Source organism: Oncorhynchus clarkii, chromosome 9 (assembly GCF_045791955.1).
Source record: "Oncorhynchus clarkii lewisi isolate Uvic-CL-2024 chromosome 9, UVic_Ocla_1.0, whole genome shotgun sequence".
Lineage (NCBI taxonomy): Eukaryota > Metazoa > Chordata > Actinopteri > Salmoniformes > Salmonidae > Oncorhynchus > Oncorhynchus clarkii.
In genome coordinates this window covers 37,998,025-38,021,947 of record NC_092155.1, presented here as the reverse complement: position 1 = coordinate 38,021,947, position 23,923 = coordinate 37,998,025, and the positions used below count along the sequence as shown (strand labels likewise).

Here is a 23,923-nt window from a genome sequence, read left to right as displayed (position 1 = left end):
TTCTTTCAGAATTCTCTTTTCTTTTCCGATTCTCCAGGGTTTGATGAATACTTCACCTCGCTCACCCTGGAGAATAATCGCAGAAATGTGTGGTTCGCCGAATTCTGGGAGGAAAATTTTGACTGCAGGCTCCTCAGCTCCTCCAAACGAGAGGACACCAGCAGGAAATGCACAGGTAGGTAGCCAGACATTTGTTTGCTTGGGTATTTGTATTTTAATGTGATTGTTTGTGGGTGGGGGCATTGCCATTGCCAATGTAATGCATTTGCACTTTAATGCATGTCATGCTCCTATACAAGGCTACAGGTATAGGAAGAGACTTGAATTGTAGTACATATCTTAATGCAGACTTGAAGGTGTAGGCCCACTGCATAATGCAAATAGCTTAAATAGCTGGTTCTACTGAGAGAGTAAAGTTGTGTCCAGTTGGGTAAAGGCACCATGTCAGCAGTGTTCAGCTGTTTCATTTATGCTAAGTAGATGGTAGAGAAACATCCATGCTATTTGGAGAAGTACTGATCAGAGAAACTACACAGAAATGATGCAAGTAAATCAAGCTCTGCAGATACAGTAACTCACTATTGATGCACCCAAAGAGCTTTGTTACTGACACTGTTTTAATCTAGCTGCAAGCATTACTTGTAATGAGGTGTGTTGGGACTTGGGAGCATTGGTAGTGTGGAAGTGTTGCTCACTGTGATATCTATCCATCCTACAGGTATGCCAGCAAAGCTACAAAAGATACAATAACACTATGTCAGTGCTAGTGACAGGGATTTATATATTTGATATGGCTTGAAGTACTGAAGGGTACTGAAGCCTTTCATCATTTCTTTATGTGCCACATGCTACAGATCATTGCACTGTCCATAAACCACATACAAATGTAATTTAGAATATCAGCAAAGCTTATAAGCATTGTACAAAGACACTAAAATGCCTCTTATTTACATCCACGTACTTCAACCATACTGAGGAAGATATTCTCTTTTAACTGTGAAGTCGGCGTATTGCTGCTTCCATTTCTGTCTTTTTCACATCTAACCAAGCCGATCTATATTTATGAACGTGAGGTACTGAAGGGAAGGTATTTTTTTGCATTCAAAGTTGTTTCTATCAACGCTCTACTCACTGCTCTGGAAAACAACAAAGGTTATCTGTGGGCTGAAATGTATGTTGAAAAGAGAGAAACTGGAGAAAATGTCAACATTTATTGCATTTGAACTTTTTCAGCTTTTGCCAGTCTCCCACATTGTATTCATATTTGGCCTGGTGGCATAGCCAGTCTTTTTTCCTTCTTCTCATGATCAAGTTCGCAACGTGAACTGGGAGTCTTTATTCTGTATTTACATGTGAAAATCACACAGTGATCTCTGGCAGCTTTTCCCCACAGTGCTGTATAGCACACCACAGTTCATCTGTTATTTTGTGCTGTGGATTTACGAGCTGCTTTCCAGTTAATGCATCCTTGTTAATTACTGCTTGCGTCTTTCAAATGAATATATTCAGCGTCCATATGCCACGCTTAATGACATAACCTGTTCACATTAGCACGTAAAAAATGTGCAATGTACATCAGGCAAAGGATCCCCACCCACAAAAAGCAAGAGATAAGAAATCCCCCACCAACCTGAAGAAATTCATTAGACATTCAGTCACAGTATCACCAGTGAAATGAAAAGACCTAGTCCATAGTGAAAGGGCAGAGGAGCACTGAAGAGAGAATAGAGCATGGTGCTGCTGACAATGCTAGGAGATTCCTGTAGAATGCCTCTCGTCGTGGCCTTGAACGCTCCTAAAATGGGACAAAAGATACACATCTCAACTACAGGTACAGTATAGGACCTATAGTGGGCTGACTTCACTATGAAATATGCATATGTACATATGGTATCCAGTTCCACCTGCTCATCTCCTTCTTGGGTAGCCTTTGGTTTTGCGGTATTGCAACAGAACTCTGCAGGAATGTGACCCATGCCGTGCTACGCACACAACAGGGTGACTGATTCACAGTGTGTGGCTGTCCTTTTCTTGACCTCTCCTCTCTTTCCTCTCTCCTCAGGCCAGGAGAGGATCGGGATAGACTCCAAGTATGAGCAGGAGGGGAAGGTTCAGTTTGTAATAGATGCTGTGTATGCCATGGCTTATGCCCTCCACAATATACAGAGAGACCTGTGTCCAGAGCACTCTGGCATTTGCCCTGGGATGGAGGCAGCCGAGGGGAAGACCCTGCTCAAGTATATACGCAACGTCAGCTTCAACGGTCAGTCCATGTGTTATCCCTGGACCCTGTTCATGTGTGTATCCTCATAAAAATATGGGCAAGGTGAAATAGCACGTTTCTCAAATAAGCACATACTGTATTTGTTATTTTTTTTAAACGACTGATACATTGTAATTCATTATGTACAGATAAAAATAAGGAAAGGTGGGAGGTAAGATAGAAGCATGAATGTGCAGAGTCAGAGGCACTGGACTCTCAAACACGTCGTATTTATTGATGTCATTTACACTAATTGCAAAATATCATACTGCGTGAATTATTTATTCTAAATAGGTTAGATTTTTACATCTTTTCACATGCATAAATAAATTGTTGACCAATATAAATTATTACCTAGGACACTGCAATTGGCAGGCCGCACACTGACAGGTCTGTGGCTTTGTTGTGTGAATTGATTCATTCATTTCTCTGTGCCTGTTTGCAATCCATCAGTGCAGCAATGTATCAATTTAGCCAATGTGATCCCGTCACACCAGAGCTACACGTCGCTCTCGCCATTCTAACTTCCCTGCCAGTTCATTGCCAATGCTGTAGCCTCTTTTACAGGCATTCAGCAAGCAAGAGAATCGATCGATGCTTCTCTCCTCGAATAAGCCTAGGCCTATTAGTGTAAAAATAATTGCTCAAAATAAGTTTCAAACTATATTACTGTTCGTTGTCTATATATACACACTCAGAAAAAAAAGGTTTCAAAAGGGTTCTTCAGCTGTCCCCATAGAAGAACCCTTTTTGTTCCAGGTAGAACACTTTTTGGTTCTAGATACCTCTGTGGAAAGGGTTCTACATATAACCCATATATACCTGGAGCCAAAAAGGGTTCTAAGAAGGGTACTCCTATGGTGACAGCCGAAGAACCCTTTTAGGTAGCACCTTTTTTCAAGAGTGTAGGCTACTCGTTAAGTGCTAGAGAGAGGGGAAGAAATAGGCCAGTGAAGTTGCCAGCGAAGATGAGTGAATTGGGCCAGAAGGGAACAGTGACGAAGGCAGAGAGATGTGTAAGTTAGAAATGAATTAATATATTAATGCATCATTTGTATAGCCTATATATTAGGCTATATATTATAGGCCTGCTATAGTGCATCTAGGTGACCACGTGCTATAGGCAACCCTAAAAGACTGTCACGATTGTTTGTAGAATTTACGGACCAAGGCACAGCGTGCGTAGAGTTCCACATGTTTATTCAGATGAAACTCACAAAAACAATAAACAGCAAATGAAACATGCAGAAAATGGCGTGCTCACAGGCAACTAACCAAAAACAAGATCCCACAAAAAAAACAGTGGGGAAATGGCTGCCTAAATATGATCCCCAATCAGAGACAACGATAAACAGCTGCCTCTGATTGGGAACCATACCAGGCCAACATAGATATACAACAACCTAGATAACCGACCCTAGTCACACCCCGACCTAATCAACATAGAAAAGAAAAGGTTCTCTATGGTCAGGGTGTAACAAAGACAGAGACAAAAAAATATCCGCCGGAGTTTACCCTTATCAATAAGTGGTTGCACAGATTTAGATAAAGCACTCAAATAACCACCCCTTGCTTCACAAAAATGTATCAACGGCTGATCATTAGGCCGCTACGGACAGGTTGTGTGCATGTGTTTCTATTTTCTAATGGTTGTAAATTTCATCTTCATATAACCTATATCACAGCTGTCTCGATCTCCCCCTTCAAACTTTGCGTGTCAATTTAGCATTATTCTATAACGTAGACTAGTTTTTGATATCCTACAGAAAGGATTTGAAGCTAAGGCAATGTTTTGAATAAGTTTTTGTAAAAGAAAAATGTTATTTGCTTAGGGACTGTGCGTTATTTATAATGAGGGATACCTGGAGAAAATGTGACCTATCTGAAATGAAAATGGATGGCCCTCCCTTCAGTAAAATATATTTTTTAACTGATTCTCCCCTATATCCATTTGACGTTTTAATTATTACTTTGGGTAACAGAGAACATGCCTTAGCCATGCAGTTTTAGAAACGGTTCTTTGTTTTGTAAGCATTACATGGCGAAGTAGCCAGGAGGCTGTGGATTTGCCGACCACCGCAGAAAATATTTCCATTAATAAAGAACTGCATGAATTTATCATCTTATTTGCAGTCTGAGAAAAAAAGCCTTTTATAAATGCATTTCCTGCAATTCTAAATCGTTTCACATCATAATAGCACAATACCACAACAGAGCATGACAAGGAATGAGCACATGCTGCAGCACCAGAGATGTTTTGATTTGTTAAAAAATAACCTAGTCAACTTCATCACTGTTCCAAACTTAGACTATCATGTGTAAATATTGAGCGCAACAGAACCAGTTACACTTGGAGTATCTGATCACCAGTGAAAAAGTCCTTTGTTTTTTAGTACAGCTGCTGCATATCAACAATGACAAGCCACCGGGGTCTGACAATCTGGATGGAAAATTACTGAGGATAATTGCAGACCATATTGCCACTCCTATTTGCCACATCTTCAATTTAAGCCTACCAGAAAGTGTGTGCCCTCAGGCTTGGAGGGAAGCTAAAGTCATTCCACCCATGAATAGCAAAGCCCCCTTTACTGGCTCAAACAGCAGACCAATCAGCCTGTTACCAACCCTTAGTAAACTTCTGGAAAAATTGTGTTTGACCAGATACAATGCTATTTCACAGGAAACAAATTGACAACAGACTTTCAGCACGCTTATAGGGAAGGACACTCAACAAGCACAGCACTTACACAAATGACTGATGATTGGCTGAGAAAAATTCATGATAAAATGACTGAGGGGGCTGTATTGTTAGACTTCAGTGCAGCTTTTGACATTAGTGATCATAATCTGCTGCTGGAAAAACGTATGTGTTATGGCTTACACCCCCTGCTATAATGTGGATAAAGAGTTACTTGTCAAACAGAACAGAAGGTGTTCTTTATTGGAATCCTCTCAAACATAATCCATGTAGAATCTGGAATTCCCCAGGGTAGCTGTTAAGGCCCCTTGCTTTTTTCAATCTTTACTAACGGCATGCCACTGGCTTTGAGTAAGGCCACTGGCTTTGAGTAATGTATGCGGATGACTCAAAACTATACACATCAGCCACTAAAGTGACTGAAATGACTGCAACACTTAACAAAGAGCTGCAGTTAGTTTCAGAAAGGGTAGCAAGGTCTAAGTTTGTCCAAAATATTTCCAAAACTAAATGCATTGTATTTGGGACAAATCATTCACTAAACACTAAACCTCAACTACATCTCGTAATGAATAATGTGGAAATTGAGCAAGTTGAGGTGACTGAACTGCTTGGAATAAACCTGGATTGTAAACTGTCATGGTCAAAACATATTGATACAACAGTAGCTGGGGGAAGTCTGTCCATAATAAAGTGTTTTTCTGACTTCTTTACAACACTATCAACAAGGCAGGTCCTACAGGCTCTAGTTTTGTCGCACCTGGACTACTGTTCAGTTGTGTGGTCAGGTGCCACAAAGAGGGACTTGGGAAAATTACAGTTGGCTCAGAACAGGGCAGCACGGCTGGCCCTTAAAAGTACACGGAGAGCTAACATTAATGACATGCGTGTCAGTCTCTCATGGCTCATAGCGGAAGAGAGATTGACAAGCTGAAGGTACCGAGCTGTCTGTTGAAAATACTAGCACACAGCTCGGACACCCATGCATACCCCACAAGACATGCCACCAGAGGTCTCTTCACAGTCCCCAAGTCCAGAACAGACTGCGGGAGGCACACAGTACTACATAGAGCCATGACTACATGGAACTCTACTTCACATCATGATAGCAGAGAATCAGTGATGAGGGGCATCATCAGGCAAACATTGAGATATAATAAGCTAACTAATTATCAAACACAAAGCAATATGACATTTTAATCGATTGCAAATTACATGACCCTCCCCTTGTCACGGGTATACGTACTCGTAGCGGAGTCAGGTGCAGGAGAGCAGAGAGTTGTGAACAGGCGCACACTTTATTTAGGCAGGAGAAAGCAACAGACGGACGCCACTGCGTCAAAACCTCCAGCCAGTTAGCAAAAGTGCAAAAACGTGCAAACAGTCACAAACATTATGTTTACCAAATAAACATACCTCGTGAACAACACGGAATATAAGAACACCAGTCTGGCGCGTCACAAATAACACGTAACACAAACAATATCACACAAAGACATGAGGGGGGACAAACAAATAAATACATGCAGTGTGATTAGGGAATGTAAACCAGGTGTGCAGGGAACAAGACAAAACAAATGGATCAATGAAAAATGGAGCGGCAATGGCTAGAAAGCCGGTGACGTCGACCGCCGAACACCGCCCGAACAAGGAGAGGAGCCGACTTCGGCGGAAGTCGTGACAGCCCTGTAATAAAAACAAATATACACTACACCCTCATCCTAACTGAAATTGAAAAAGCATGACCCCCTCCCATTTTCCTCCAGGTAACAATTGTGTAAATTCCGTTCGCTCCCTTATGTGCCTAAGGGAGATGTGCTGCAGGCGGCTTTGATTGATGGGTCCTTTTAGGAGGGTGGGTGTGCTTGTATGAGTTCGCTAATTATCTATCTCCATTCAGAGAGTTTCCTAAAATAGGTCTAGCCTGTCTGGACTTCATCTCTTTAATCAGATAGAAAGAAAACTGGAGGCAGCAAGTGTCATGATAGTCAGCACATGTGCGAGAAATCGTGACAGGTGCTAGTTTTGCATGTCCTCTCTTATTAAATGGGGTGCAACTGAATGAAATGTAACCAAGCTCCTTTAATGATTCATCCTATTGGATGAGCAGCCTATCCTAATATTTTCAGTAACTTATAATTTTTCCCTTAGTATATGATCTTTCTCTCATTACTGCGTGCTCTCCATTCACTTTGAACAACATATTGCCACTGAGAATAACCGCAGTAGTTATGTTATGCAATTTTTGGGGAAAAGTGGAGGGAAAAAACGCATCAGACCTGGTGTGTTCACAGTTTAGTTGTTTTATACAAACAACATACATATATCTCAGCTAACATTACAACAATATGTTTCTAGTACACCAGTCGTTTAAAATTCAACTGAAAGTGGCGGAAATTCAATTTTACAATTGACCCCAAAGGCAGGGTTAAATGTAACACTGTAAAAATGTTAATTAAAAATGCACTACCAGTCAAAAGTTTTAGAACACCTACTCATGCAAGGGCTTTTCTTTATTTTCACTATTTTCTACATTATAGAATATTAGTGAAGACATCATAACTATAAAATAACACAAAGAATCATGTAGTAACCCAAAAAAAAAATATATATATATATATATATTATATTTGGATTTCCAGCTTCACCTGGAATGCTTTTCCAGCAGTCTTGAAGGAGTTCCCATATATACTGAGCACTTGTTGGCTGCTTTTCCTTCACTCTGTGGTCCAACTCATCCCAAACCATCTCAATTTGGTTGAGGTCGGGAGATTATGGAGGCCAGGTCATCTGATGCAGCACTCCATCACTCTCCTTCTTGGTAAAATAGCCCTTACTAAGCCTGGAGGTGTGTTGAGTCATTGTCCTGTTGAAAAACAAATGATAGTCCCACTAAGCCCAAACCAGATGGGATGGCGTATCGCTGCAGAATTATGTTGTAGCCATGCTGGTTAAGTGTGCCTTGAATTCTAAATAAATCACAGACAGTGTCACCAGCAAAGCACCCCATCACCATAACACCCCCTCCTCCATGCTTTACGATGGGAACCACACATGCAGAGATCATCCGTTCACCCACACTGCGTCTAACAAAGACTTGCTGGTTGGAACCAAAAATCACCAATTTCCACTGTTCTAATGTCCATTGATCGTGTTTTTTGGCCCAAGGATGTCTCTTCTTATTATTGGTGTCCTTTAGTAGTGGTTTCTTTGCAGCAATTCGACCATGAAGGCCTGATTCAACACGCAGAGTTGAGATGTGTCTGTTACTTGAACTCTGTGAAGCATTTATTTGGGCTGCAATTTCTGAGGCTGGTAAATCTAATTAACTTATCCTCTGCAGCAGAGGTAAATCTGGGTTATCCATTCCTGTGGCAGTCCTCATGAAAGCCAGTTTCATCATAGCACTTGATGGTTTTTGCCACTGCACTTGAAGAAACTTTCAAAGTTCTTAAAATGTTTCGTATTGACTGACCTTCATGTCTTAAAGTAATGATAGACTGTCGTTTTTCTTTGCTTATTTTAGCTGTTTTTTTGCCATAATATAGACTTGGTCTTTTACCAAATCTTCTGTATACCCCCCTACCTTGTCACAATACAACTGATTGGTTCAAACGCATTAAGAAGGAAATAAATTCCACAAATTAACTTTTAAGGTACACCTGTTAATTGAAATGCATTCCAGGTGACTACCTCATGAAGCTGGTTGAGAGAATGCCAAGAGTGTGCAAAGCTGTCAAGGCAAAGGGTGGCGATTTGAAGAATCTTAAATATAAAATATATTTTGATTTGTTTAACACTTGTTTTTGTTACTACATGATTCCATGTGTTATTTCATAGTTTTGATGTCTTCACTATTATTCTACATACAAAAGAAATACAACTTTTGACCAGTGGTGTATTTATAATTTGAAACTGATATTTGAATGAAAATACACTAAATTGACAACAACAAAACATTTATTTGATATTTTACGCATGTCATATTGACCAAGAAGGGAGTAGCCAAAATGTAAACATTTAATATAATATACTTTTAGCATTCAAAGTATAAATGTGCCTTTTTTCATTTTTCTAACTATACCAATCAAAATACCCTTTCTTACTGATAAACATGATATATGATTAGATATATGGGGAATGTTCCACAGGTCAATAATAAAAACAGAGAGGCAGCAAGAATATTTATAATTCTGCCTGAAACAATTTTTTGTCAATAAAACAAATGCAAATATTCATAGGTATGTAGATACACTAACCAAGCATTAACACACTGAATAACATTTTGTTGTTGCTACTGATGCTGTGTTACTTTGTTCCCCAGTCTTCCTTATGAGATACCTTGCTATTTGTCAATGGGTCATTCCAAAAAAAGGGTTCCAAAAAAGTTATTTGGCTGTCCCCAAGGAGAACTCTTTTTGGTTCCAGGTAGAACCCTTTTTTGCTCCAGGTAGAACTAGTTTGGGTTCCATGTAGAACCCTCAGTGGAAAGGGTTCTACATGGAACCCAAAAGGGTCCTACCTGGAACCAAAAGGATTCTACCTAGCACCAAAAAGGGTTCTTCAACTGGTTTCCTATGGGGACAGCCGACGAACCCTTTTCGGTTTATGATAGCACCTTTTTTTCTGTGTACAAAAGTACAATATTTAGCCTGAAGTGCTTCTCACAGCATTCAGCATTCAGCATTCAGAAAAAAGCAGACAAGCTGTTTCTGTCATTTGTTGCTGAACATATACATTCCCTGTAATACACTTGCAATAAGACTGTCACAGAGGAATGCTCAGCTCACGAAATGTGCCTTTACTCTGTTTACCCCCACTGATGCAGTAAAGTACTCCTGTATCTTTGACAGCCAAATCTCCAGTGGTGGAAAAAGTACCCAATATTCATACTCAAGTAAAAGTGAAAGTCACCCAGTAAAATACTTCTTGAGTAAAAGTATATACTTAAGTATCAAAAGTAAATGTAGTTGCTCAGATATACTTGTGTATCAAAAGTAAAACTAGAAATGATTTCACATTCCTTGTATTATGCAAACCAGACGGCACAATTTTTTTGTTTTTTAAGTTTACGGATTGCCAGTGGCACACTCCAACACTCAGACATAGTTTAAAAATGAAGCATTTGTGTTTAGTGAATCTGCCAGAATCTGCAGTACGGATGACCAGGAATGTTCTCTTGATATGTGTGTGAATTGGACCATTTTCATGTCCTAGGCATTCGAAATCTAACGAGTACTTTTTGGTGACAGGGAAAATAAATGTTTTTATATTACATTACATTATTTTCTTTACTTTTGTATCATGGCACCGTAGATGATGGCTGACGTGTTCCTATCCAAATGTGTTTTTTGTTATTTTTATTGCGTTGTTTGTCATTTATTTTTTTACACTTATTTTGTACATAATGTTACTGCTACCGTCAGAACAGCGATTACTCACCATGAACTGGCAGAAGATTTTTTTTCCATTAACCAGTCCGACGAGCCCGACGTGAAGGACATACTTTCCTGGGAACAGGCCCAAATCCCTGTCATTTACATGAAGAGGAGACAGAGAAAAAGAGGGCGGAGGTTGGGCTACCTTCTGAGAATTCATAGGCGATTGAATAAACTTCCACTGCCTTCCGTTCTACTAGCTAACGTGCAACCATTGGAAAATAAAATCGATGACCTACGAGGAAGATTAAACTACCAACGGGACAATAAAAACTGTAATATCTTATGCATCAAGGAGTCGTGGCAGAATGACGACATTATCTACATACAGCTGGCTGGTTATACACTGTATCAGCAGGACAAAACAGCGGCGTCTGGTAAGAAAATGGGTGGTGAATTATGTATATTTGAAAACAACAGCTGGTGCACAATATCTGGCATCACAATACCAGAGGGAAAAAAACTCTAAATCACCTTTACTCCACACACAGAGACGCGTACAAAGCTCTCCCTGGTCCCCCATTTGGCAAATCTGACCATACAGTGGCTTGCGAAAGTATTCACCCCCCGTGGCACTTACAACCTGGAATTAAAATATATTTGTTTTTGGAGGGGGGGGGGGGGTTGTATCATTTGATTTACACAACATGCCTACCACTTTGAAGATGCAAAATATTTTTTATTGTGAAACAACCAAGAATAAATACAAAAAACGGAAAACTTGAGCGTGCATAACTATTCACCCCCCCAAAGTCAATACTTTGTAGAGCCACCTTTTGCAGCAATTGCAGCTGCAAGTCTCTTGGGGTATGTCTCTATAAGCTTGGCACATCTAGCCACTGGGATTTTTGCCCATTTGTTCAAGGCAAAACTGCTCCAGCTCCTTCAAGTTGGATGGGTTCTGCTGGTGTACAGCAATCTTTACGATTCTCAATTGGATTGAGGTCTGGGATTTTACTAGGCCATTCCAAGACATTTAAATGTTTCCCCTTAAACCACCCGAGTGTTGCTTTAGCAGTATGCTTAGGGTCATTGTCCTGCTGGAAGGTGAACCTCCATACCAGTCTCAAATTTCTGGAAGACTGAAACAGGTTTCCCTCAAGAATTTCCCTGTAATTAGTGCCATCCATCATTCCTTAAATTCTGACCAGTTTCCCAGTCCCTGCCATCTTGGGGTGATGAGAGGTGTTGGGTTTGCGCCAAACATAGCGTTTTCCTTGATGGCCAAAAAGCAACATTTTAGTCTCATCTGACCAGAGTACGTTCTTTCATATGTTTGGGAGTCTCCCACATGCCTTTTGGCGAACACCAAACATGTTCGCTTATTTTTTTATTGAAGCAATTATTTTTTTCTGGCCACTCTTCCGTAATGCCCAGCTCTGTGGAGTGTACGGCTTAAAGTGGTCCTATGCAAAGATACTCCAATCTCCTCTGAAGAGCTTTGCAGCTCCTTCAGGGTTACCTTTGGTCTCTTTGTTGCCTCTCTGATTAATGCCCTCCTTGCCTGGTCTGTGAGTTTTGGTGGGCGGCCCTCTCTTGGCAGGTTTGTTGTGGTGCCATATTCTATCCATTTTTTAATAATGGATTTAATGGTACTCCGTGGGATGTTCAAAGTTTTGGATATTTTTTAATAACCAAACCCTGATATGTACTTCTCCACAACTTTGTCCCTGACCTGTTTGGAGAGCTCCTTGGTCTTCATGATGCCGCTTGCTTGGTGGTGCCCCATGCTTAGTGGTGTTGCAGTCTCTGGGGCCTTTCAGAACAGGTGTACTGAGATCATATGACAGATCATGTGACATTTAGATTGCACACAGGTGGACTTTATTTAACTAATTATGTGACTTCTGAAGGTAATTGGTTGCACCAGATCTTATTTAGGGACTTCATAGGAAAGGGGGTGAATACATATGCACGCACCACTTTTCCATTTTGACTATTTTGAGTATATCCATTACATGAAATCCAAATAAAAATCCATTGAAATTACAGGTTGTAATGCAACAAAATAGGAAAAACACCAAGCGTGATGAATACTTTTGCAAGGCACTGTAATTCTATCCTCCTGATTCCTGATTACAAGCACAAATTAAAGCAGGAAGCACCAGTGACTTGGTCAATAAAAAAAAGTGGTCAGATGAAGCAGATGCTAAGCTACAGGACTGTTTTGCTAGCACAGACTGAAATATGTTCCGGGATTCTTCCGATGGCTTTGAGGAGTATACCACATCAGTCATTGTCTTCATCAATAAGTGCATTGATGACGTCGTCCCCACAGTAACCGTATGTACCCCAACCAGAATCCATGGATTCCAGGCAACATCTGCACTGAGCTAAAGGCTAGAGCTGCCACTTTCAAGGAGCGGGACTCTAATCCTGAAGCTTATAAGAAATCCCGCTATGCTGTCTGAGGAACCATCAAACAGGCAAAGCATCAATACAGGACTAAGATCAAATCATGCTACGGCTCCGACGCTCGTTGAATGTGGCAGGGCTTGCAAACTATTACAGACTACAAAGTGAGGCACAGCCGAGAGATGCCCGGTGAAACGAGCCTACCAGATGAGCTAATCTAATTCTACGCTCGCTTCGAGGCAAACAACACTGAAACATGCATGAGAGCACCAGCTGTTCAGGACGATTGTGTGATCACACTCTCCGCAGCCGATGTGTGTAAGATCTTTAACAGGTCGCAGGGCCAGACGGATTACCAGGACGTGTACTGCGAGCATGCGCAGACCAACTGGTTGGCATGTCTTCACTGACATTTTCAACCTCTCCCTGTCCGAGTTTGTAATACCAATATGTTTCAAGCAGACCACAATAGTCCCTGTGCCCAAGAACACTAAGGTAACCTGCCTAAATGACTACAGACCCGTAGCACTCTCGTCTGTAGCCATGAAGTGCTTTGAAAGGCTGGTCATGGCTTATATCAACACCATTATCCCAGAAATCCAAGACCCACCCCGATTTGCATTCCACCCTAACAGATCCACAGATGATGCAATCTCTATTGTGCTCTACTCTGCCCTTTCCCACCTGGACAAAAGGAACACCTATGTGAGAATGATATTCATTGACAACAGCTCAGCGTTCAACACCATAGTGCCCTCAAAGCTCATCACTAAGCTAAGGAACCTGGGACTAAACACCTCCCTCTGCGACTGGATCCTGGACTTCCTGATGGGCCGCCCCCAGGTGGTAAGGGTAGGTAACAACACATCCGCCACGCTGACCCTCAACACAGGGGCCCCTCAGGGGTGCGTGCTCGGTCCCCTCTTGTACTCCCTGTTCACTCATGACTTCACAGCCAGGCATGACTCCAACACCATCATTAAGTTTGCCGACGACACAACAGTGGCCTGATCACCGACAACGATTAGACAGCCTACAGGGGGGAGGTCAGAGACCTGGCCCTGTGGTGCCAAGACAACAACCTCTCCCTCAACGTGATCAAGACAAAGGAGATTATTGTGGACTACAGGAAAAGGAGGACCGAGCACGCCCCCATTCTCATCGACGGGGCTTTACACCACTGGAAATCTCTGTGCTCTTTACTGTATCCTGGCTGGGCTGTGTGTGCACGTACGCGTGCACGCGGGCATGTTCACATGTGTATATGTTAGAGTATGTGAATATACATGTTTGTGTTGCCATGTGTGCGTGCCTGTGTGAGTTGTCTTTGTTGTTCTCCCTGCTGCGCTGGAGACAGAGCTCAAGAGTGCGAAGGAAAGAGAGCCCCCAGTCCACCCACACTGCTCGACACAGTACAGCAGCAATGCACTTTTGTCATGTCTTAGTTCAGAGCCCCATACGAATGTATGAATCTTTCATCTTTCACAAAGCTGTCTGCACAGATCATTTTGTTCCCTTGGAAATAGCAGAAAACGTAAAATAGAATGGAATTTGTAATGGCTTCCTATCTGCAAGGAGAGCTACACTGCTTAATAATTTGCTTACTGTGACCGTGTGTGTGTGTGGGTGGGGGGGATTCTTTGTCCTGCAATGTGCGTGGAACAAGACAGTCTTGTAGTCCTGTCATACCAACTGCTTCCAGTGTACTATGTCAACATCTTGTCAACAAATAGATACAGTATGTCAACTCTATTCCCTGTCTGTTGGAAACAGAAGTGACAGATTGTTGACGACTACCCCTGTGTGTGTTTTTTGTTGTTTCAATTTCATTCTAAAGCGGATTCTGTCGTACTGCAACTACTGTATACTGTACAGCACCAGTCAAAAGTTTGAACACACCTACATTCAAGGGTTTTTTGATATTTTTACTATTTCTATATTGTAGAATAATAGTAAAGACATCAAAACTACGATATAACACACATGGAATCATGTAGTAATCCAAAAAATGTTAAGCATATCAAAATATATTTATATTTTAGATTCTTCAAAGTAGCCACCCTTTGGCTTTATTACATTTTTGCACACTCTTGGAATCTCTCAACCAGCTTCATAAGGAATGCTTTTCAAACAGTCTTGAAGGAGTTCCCACATATGCTGAGCACTGCTTTTCCTTCACTATGCGGTCCAACTCATCCCAAACCATCTCAATTGGGTTAAAGTCAGGGGAATGTTGAGGCCAGGTTATCTGATGAAGCACTCCATCACTCTCCTTCATTGTCATGTTGAAAAACAAATGATAGTCCCACTAAGCGCAAACCGGGTGGGATGGTGTATCGCTGCAGAATGCTGTGGTAGCCATGCTGTTTAAGTCTGCCTTGAATTCTAAATAAATCACAGACCGTGTAACCAGTAAAGCACCCCATCACCATAACACCTCCTCCTCCATGCTTCACGGTGGGAACCACACATGCGGAGATCCTCCGTTCAGCTATTCTGTGTCTCCTAAAGAGATGGCGTTGGAACCAAAAATCTCTAATTTGGACTTATCAGACCAAAGGACAGATTTCACATGTCTAATGTCCATTGCTCATGTTTCTTGGCCCAAGCAAGTCTCTTCTTCTCATTGGTGTCCTTTAGTAGTGGTTTCTTTGCAGCAATTCGACCATGAAGGCCTGATTCACGCAGTCTCCTCTGAACAGTTGACGTTGAGATGTGTCTGTTACTTGAACTCTGTGAAGTATTTATTTAGGCTGCACTAAAAGAAACTTTCAAAGTTATTGACATTTTCCGGATTGACTGACCTTCATGCCTTAAAGCAGAGACAGACTGCCGTTTATCTTTGCTTATTTGAGCTGTTCTTGCCATAATATGGACTTGGTCTTTTACCAAATAGGACTATCTTCTGTATACCACCAATACACAACTGATTGGCTCAAATGCTTTGAGCAGGAAAGAAATTCCACAAATTAACTTTTAACAAGGCACACATTTTAATTGAAATGCATTCCAGGTTACTACTTCATGAAACTGGTTGATAGAATGCCAATGAGTAGGTGTTTCAAACTTTTGACGGGTACTGTATGTTTAGTGTAACTATCGGTAGCGTAACACTTTACATGAGCCTTTTGTCTTATTAAGGGCTACATAATTATGACATAATACTGATACAATTGATGTCCTAAACATTTATGACAGCTGATGTTAGCTTATGACAACTGACAATACATTTCCTTGACACAACCATTGCCTATCGGCAAAATATTCTGCACACATTCGGAGTGGAAGTTGTTTCGGTGAATTAGCTCAATTGAGCTCTTATAATACACCTTACACTACTCAGTATCTTCAACAGCTTTGAAAATGACCACATTAATATTCTGTATGACTAATGTGCAGGAAACGTAAGGAGAAAACGAAAGCAACTCATTGACTTTGATGGTCATACAAACTTTGATGGAGTGGCAGATTCGGTTCTCCCATGAGATTTCTGTATACTTTAGGTCTCGTCCTGTATGTATGGTGCATATAAATGAGGTTTTACTCCCTATAATCTCGTTTCTTGCTGCTAGAGGAGAGATTTTGGCTTTCCTCTTTTGTAGAATGTTCAATGACAAATGTCATTGAAAAAAAACTGGTGTGTAGGCTACTGAAATTCCCTATTGACAAAACCTAAAAGGGAAGGTATTCAGAATTGGGGTACAGCCTCTACCTAACAAAGCCAAAGGCCTACACAAAACACAAAGGCAACATGTCCCCACAACCATTTTGGACAGGTGTTATTGGTCATTCCCCTTTTAGACTTTTTATAGTCAGGACTATTACTCCAGTCATTTTCCCGTGCCACATCTGATTCGAGTCCCGTCCCCGTCCGATTTTAGAAATGGTGTCTACTATGCCTTTGAGTTATTGTATGCACTGCCAAGGTTAACTTACTGTTGAACTGAAGGAGTAATAGTCCGTCTTACAATGGCAGGATGAGAAACATCGACCTCACTGTGTGTTGTATAAATAAATTCAAATCAAATGTTACATGTCACATGCGCCAAATAAAACAGCTGTAGACCTTACAGTGAAATGCTCACTTACAAGCCCTTAACCAACAATGCAGTTTTAAGAAAAATATGTGTTAAGTAAAAAATAGATAAGTAAAAAAATCTAAAATAAAAGTAACAAATAATTAAAGAGCAGCAGTAAAATAACAGTAGCGAGGCTATATACAGGGGGTACCGGTACAGAGTCAATGTGCGGGTGCACTGTTTAGTCGAGGTAATTGAGGTAATATGTACATGCAGGTAGAGTTAAAGTGACTATGCATAGGGGTCTATGTCACATAAAAAAATCAGGGCCACACATTCCTTCTTAGTTGGTTTTACGGAAAGTTCTCAAGGACATCTTCATTATGGCGAGTTCATACACACATACACATGCACATAGATAGCCTACACAACTATACACTCAAACACTCACAAACACATGCACACACAACTCAGGCCACAGACTTCATTTCTCGAATACCGTGTTGCAGGTGTCCAGAACCTTCAGTAAGTTAATTAGCCTGCGGTCCTCTGCTTGCTACAAACTGCGACCAGATGGGGACCGTATGATGCTTTGGCTGACCTATTTATCTTACTTTGCTTCATCTCCTGTCCAGCATGTGTGATTGAGATGGTTTTACTTTTGAACTGAGGAAATGTGCATCCGTCTCGAAGACCGGGCACCTTGTGCTATTCCTAATGCACAGATGTGATAACCTAAAGCTGAACACTGCTTCATTGATGCTGCGCATAGACCTGGTGATGTATCACACAGCTCTGATGTGAAATGTAGGGCTGCGGTGTGGTGTTGGATAGCCTTAGTACACACTCTTTCACAGCAGAGCAATCATCTCAGTCAGTCGGGAGTTAGCTGACTTGCTCGCCTTCTAATGGGGACAGGATATGAGTCATGGTCATTATGAATAGGCCATTAGCACATGAGCACACCCTGTGGCCCTCGATGTCCACACAGCCGTTTATAGCTTGTAAACGACAGAACAAGGGACACTAGGTTAAATGTCAATGTTTCTCTCACAGGGGTTTATGTACTGTTGGCCCAACCAATCACAGGCCTTTAATGGTTGAATCTTAAAATAAAAAGGGCATGTGTAATTCATTTATTTGCACAAATATGTACTCAATATAAAAACACATTCATTTTCAATTTCTCCTTCCTTCTGTCTTCCTGCAGGTAGTGCAGGCACGTCGGTTATGTTTAATAAAAACGGTGACGCCCCAGGACGCTACGACCTGTTCCAGTTCCAGATGACCAACTCCAGTGTTCCTGAGTACAGGCCCATCGGACAGTGGGTGGAGACACTCCAACTCAGGGTAAGTTTAAGGCCTGTAATCTTGGCTGTGACCAAGGACACATGGTCCAAGAATCCTTAGCATACTTAAAATGGCCTTATTTGATTATATTTATGATCAATAGAGATACATTTAATTAATTTTAGAAAAATGTAAGTGGATAATAGGCCGAATCTACCACACAACCAAAGCTGATTTTTGAAGGTTCTGGAGGCAGAATGCAAAACAGGAAAAAGTCGATGCACACTTCCAGTCAAATGCACATTTCTTTAAATAGTATCAAAGCTTTCAGTCAGTCGACTTTCATCAGAGCATGCTTTGATGAATGCTCTGATGAAGGTCGACTGGCTGAAAGCTCAGCTACTATTTAAAGCAATTTGCATCAGACTGAAAGTGTGCAGAGACTTTTTCCTTTTTATCAGAGAAATGTAAGTTCAAACGAGGCACTTGAGAAAATGGTGATTGATTGGCCACTAATTAGTACACAACTTGTTTAGGAAGAGCAATGTCAAATCAAATTGAGGAATTAGCCTGTAGTCCTAAGAATGTTGCTGTTGCATTTTGGCAAGACAACGATAAGTTGTCCATGACGGAAAAAGACTGACACCTGTCTAATGAAATATGTTTGTCAAGAAATATTGAGGAGACAGATTGATTATGTCATCTCTGATGAAGAGCTGCATCAAAATGTGTCTAAAAGTGGCCTAAATCCTCCCTGACAACAATAAACCCAACAAACCACCCCTCCTCCCCAAAAAATAAATTATCCGTATCAGTCCAAGGTGACAAATCTTGCTTTGTGGTCTCCATAGCAACAGTGGTGTTGGTCTCATTACTGTTTCCAGCCGGAGAGTCAGTGTTTAATCAGGAACTGTTCCAGGGAGTAACATTGTCCACGTAACAAATCACAGCCCCTGCACAGATAACTGATAGCAGATGACAATCCACTGAGACAGCGTTGAAACAACACATTTGTCATGCAGGACATGAGAGAGCAGCATGTACAGGAATACTCACACACTGTAGTCGTTGTAGGTTTTGGCTTGCACTAAGGTATTTTTTGGTTGTGTAATATCTTAAAGCCTCAGGACAGACTTTAATGTGATTATTATCAGAGCAATTTACATAATCATTGGTTTTTGGGAGCCAGACACGTGGGGGAAATTATACAAGTTGTGATGTGGGATGACAAAGAGTTCTTCAAGATGACTTCAAATCAAAAAGTATTTGTCACATGCGCCGAATACAACCTTACAGTCAAATGATTACTTACAAGCCCTTAACCAACAATGCATTTTTTTTTAGAAATACCCCCCAAAAAGTAAGAGATAAGAGCAACAAATAATTATAGAGCGGCAGTAAATAACAATATCGGGGCTATATACAGGGAGTACCAGTACAGAGTCAATGTGAGGTGGCACCGGTGTCGAGGTAATTGAGGTAATATGTACATGTTAGTAGAGTTATTATTAAAGTGACTATGTATAGATAATAACATAGAGTAGCAGCATCGTAGAAGGGGGAGGGGGGCAATGCAAATAGTCTGGGTAGCCATTTCATTAGATGTTCAGTCTTATGGCTTGTGGGTATAAGCTGTTTAGAAGCCTCTTGGACCTAGACTGGCGCTCCGGTACTGCTTGCCGTGCGGTAGCAGAGAGAGCAGTCTATGACTAGGGTGGCTGGAGTTTTTGAGGTCCTTCCTCTGACATCGCCTGGTATAGAGGTCCTGGTCGGCAGGAAGTTTGGCCCCAGTGATGTACTGGAACATTCGCACTACCCTCTGTAGTGCCTTGCGTTCGGAGGCCGAACAGTTGCCATACCAGGCAGTGATGCAGCCCGTTAGGATGCTCTCGATGGTGCAGCTGTAAAATCTTTTGAGGATCTGAGGAACCATGCCAAATCTTTTCAGTCTTTTTTCAGTCTTTTCAGTCTTCACAACTGTCTTGGTGTGCTTGGACCATATTAGTTTATTGGTGATGTGGACGCCAAGGAACTTGAAGCTCTCCACCTGCTCCACTACATCCCTGGTTGAAGACAATGGGGGTGTGCTCAGTCCTCCATTGAATCCCGGGAACATATTTCAGTCTGTGCTATCAAAACAGTCCTGTAGTTTAGCATCTGCTTCATCTGACCACATTTTTTATTGACCGAGTCACTGGTGCTTCCTTCTTTAATTTTTGCTTGTAATCAGGAATTATGGTCAGATTTGCCAAATGAAGGGCGAGGGAGAGCTTTGTTACGCGTCTCTGTGTGTGGAGTAAAGGTGGTCTAGAGTTTTTTCCACTCTGGTTGCACATTTGACGTGCTGATATAAAATAGGTCAAACTGATTTAAGCTTCCCTGCATTAAAGTCCCCGGCCACTAGGAACACCGCCTCTGGATTATAGCGTTTTCCTGTTTTCTTTGGCGGTATACAGCTCATTGAGTGCAGTTTTAGTACCAGCATCGCTCTGTGGTTGTATGTAGACAGCTACGAAAAATACAGATGAAAACTCTCTAGGTAGATAGTGTGGTCTACCGTGTATCATGAGATACTCTACCTCAGGCGAGAAAAACCTTGAGACTTCCTTAGATATCGTGCACAAGCTGTTGTTTACAAATATGCATAGGCTCTCGCCCCGTTACCAGAGGCTGCTGTTCTATCCTGCCGAAAGAGTGTATAACCCGCCAGCTGTATGTCATTAATGTCGTCGTTCAGCCACGACTCGTTGAAACATAAGATATTACAGTTTTTAATGTCCCGTTGGTAAGATATACGTGCTTTCAGTTCGTCCCATTTATTTTCCAGGGATTGAACGTTAGCTAACAGTACTGATTGCAAAGGCAGGTTAGCCACTCGTCATCTGATCCTCACAAGGCACCCCGATCTCTTTCATCGAAATCTCAGTTTCTTTCTCCAGCGAATGACGGGGATGAGGGCCTGTTCGGGTGTTTGGGGTATATCCTTCTCGTCCGACTCATTAAAGAAAAATTCTTCATCCAGTTCGAGGTGAGTAATCGCTGGTCTGATGTCCAGAATCTCTTTTCATCATAAGAGACGGTAGCAGCAACATTATGTACAAAATAAGTTACAAGCGATGCGAAAAAACAAACAAAATAGCAAAGTTGGTTAACCTTTCTAGGGCAGGCGTTCCGCTAGTGGACTCCTTGACAACATTCCGCTGAAAAGACAGCACGTGAAATTCAAAAATATTTTTGGGAAATATGTAACGTTCACACATTAACAAGTCCAATACAGCAAATGAAAGATAAACTTCTTGTTAGCCTTTTTGGGACAGGGGGCAGCATTTTCACTTTTGGATGAATAGCGTGCCCAGAGTGAACTGCCTCCTACTCTGTCCCAGATGCTAATATATGCATATTATTAGTAGTATTGGATAGAAAACACTCTGAAGTTTCTAAAACTGTTTGAATTATGTATGTGAGTATAACAGAACTCATATGGCAGGCAAAAACCTGAGAAAAAATCCAACCCGGAAGTGGGACATCTGAGGTTTGTAGTTTTTCAACTCAGCCCCCATTGAAGATACAGGGTGATATTAGTTATGTTTCACTTCCCAAGGCTTCCACTAGATGTCAACAGTATTTATAACCTGTTTTGAGGATTCTACTCTAAAGGAGGGGCTCATAAGGGCTCTTTGAGTGAGTGGTCTGGCCTCGGTCTGGCGCGCTCACATGAAAGGTAGCTACGTTCCACTTCATTTGTACAGACAAAGGAATTGTCCGGTTGGAACATTAATTAAGTTTTATGTTAAAAACTTCCTAAAGATTGATTCCGTACTTAGGTTGGCATGTTTCTACGGGCTGTAACGGAACTTTTTTTACTTTTCGTCCGACGTTCGGCGCGACCTGAACCCGCTTTTGGATTTGTTTACTAAACGCCATAACAAAAGAAGATATTTGGACATAACTGATGGACATTATCGAACAAATCAAACATTTATGGTGGAACTGGGATTCCTGGGAGTGCATTCTGATGAAGATCATCAAAGGTAAGTGAATATTTAAAATGCTATTTCTGAGTAATGTTGACTACCCAATATGGCGGGTATCTTTTTGGCAGCTTTGTTGTCTAAAGGCTGTACTCATATTATTGCATGGTTTGCTTTCTCCGTAAAGTTTTTTTGAAATCTGACACAGCGGTTACATTAAGGAGAAGTTTATCTAAAGTTCTATGTATAATAGTGGTATCTTTATCAATGTTTATTATGAGTATTTCTGTAAATTGATGTGGCTCTCCGCAAAATATCACAGCATGTTTTAGAACTACTGAACATAACGCACCAATGTAAACTCAGATGTTTTGATATAAATATGAACTTTATCAAACAAAACATACATGTATTGTGTAACAAGTCCTATGAGTGTTATCTGATGAAGATCATCAAAGGTTAGTGATTAATTTTATCTCTATTTCTGCTTTTTGTGACTCCTCTCTTTCGTTGAAAAAATGGCTGTGTTTTTATGTGGCTTGGTGGTGACTTAACAATTGTCTGTGGTGCTATCGCTGTAAATCCTTTTTGAAATCAGACACTGTGGCTGGATTAAAGAGACTTTTATTTTTAAAATGGTGTAAAATAGTTGTATGCTTGAGGAATTTTAATTAAGAGATTTTTGTTGTTTCGAATTTGCTTTAAATGCTTTACAGCGAAAGCACATCATATGATTATGTTAGATCACCGCCAAGTCAAAAAACACACTGCCATTTTTTCCAGCCAAAGATAGGAGTCACAAAAAGCAGAAATATAGATACAATTAATCACTAACCTTTGATGATCTTCATCCGATAACACTCATAGGACATCATGTTAGACAATACATGTATGTTTTGTTCGATAATGTGCATATTTATATCCAAAAATCTCAGTTTACATTGATGCGTTACGTGCAGTAATGTTATGATTCCAAAACATCCGGTGACTTTGCAGAAATACTCTATAAACATTGATAAAAGATACAAGTGTTATTCACATAATTAAAGATAGACTTCTCCTTAATGCAACCGCTGTGTCAGAATTCAAAAAAACTTTACGGAAAAAGCATAATCTGAGAAGGGGGCTCAGAGCCCAATCCAGCCAGAGAAATATCCGCCATGTTGGAGTCAACATAAATTAGAAATAACACTATAAATATTCACTTACCTTTGATGATCTTCATCAGAATGCACTCCCAGGAATCCCGGTTCGACAATAAATGACTGATTTGTTCCATAAAGTCCATCATTTATGTCCAAATAGCCACTTGTTGTTAGCGTGTTCAGCCCAGTAATCCATCTTCATGAGACGCGAGCACTTCATCCAGACAAAAACTCGAAAAGTTCCGTTACAACCTCAGATTTCCCACTTCCTGGGTGGATTTTTCTCAGGTTTTCACCTGCCATATGAGTTCAGTTATACTCACAGACATCATTCAAACAGTTTTTGAAACTTCAGAGTGTTTTCTATTCAATACTAATAATAATATGCATATATTAGCATCTGGGACAGAGTAGGAGGCAGTTCATTCTGGGCACGCTATTCATCCAAAAGTGAAAATGATACCCCCTGTCCAAAAAAGGTTTTAAGAGCCAATAAAACAGCAGCGATCCCCTCCGGCGTCATCATAAGATGACTTGTACTGACTTTAAGGTTTAACCTCAAGTCTGACTTTAAGGTTAAACTAACATTGTCGTCAAAGAAATCCACAAGAGTGTTGAGGCTCAGTATCTTTTATGTAATTCAGTAACCTTCAATAAATTCTCTCTGTAGTCGACTCCACATCTTTGTGACAATATATCAATTCTGAAGAGAAATTCCCCCTTTAAAACTGTTGTAAAATTGAC

General features: G+C 40.9%; 1 protein-coding gene across 1 annotated transcript in view; it reads left to right on the top strand.

Annotated features, from left to right (window-relative positions):
* LOC139416253 (metabotropic glutamate receptor 7-like) overlaps positions 1–23,923 on the top strand; it is a 134,555-nt gene that overhangs the window by 95,331 nt on the left and 15,301 nt on the right. Inside the window, exons 5-7 of the mRNA XM_071164693.1 lie at positions 38–175; positions 2,063–2,263; positions 17,984–18,123. Coding sequence (XP_071020794.1) covers positions 38–175; positions 2,063–2,263; positions 17,984–18,123 — 479 coding nt within the window. The remainder of the gene's footprint in view (positions 1–37; positions 176–2,062; positions 2,264–17,983; positions 18,124–23,923) is intronic.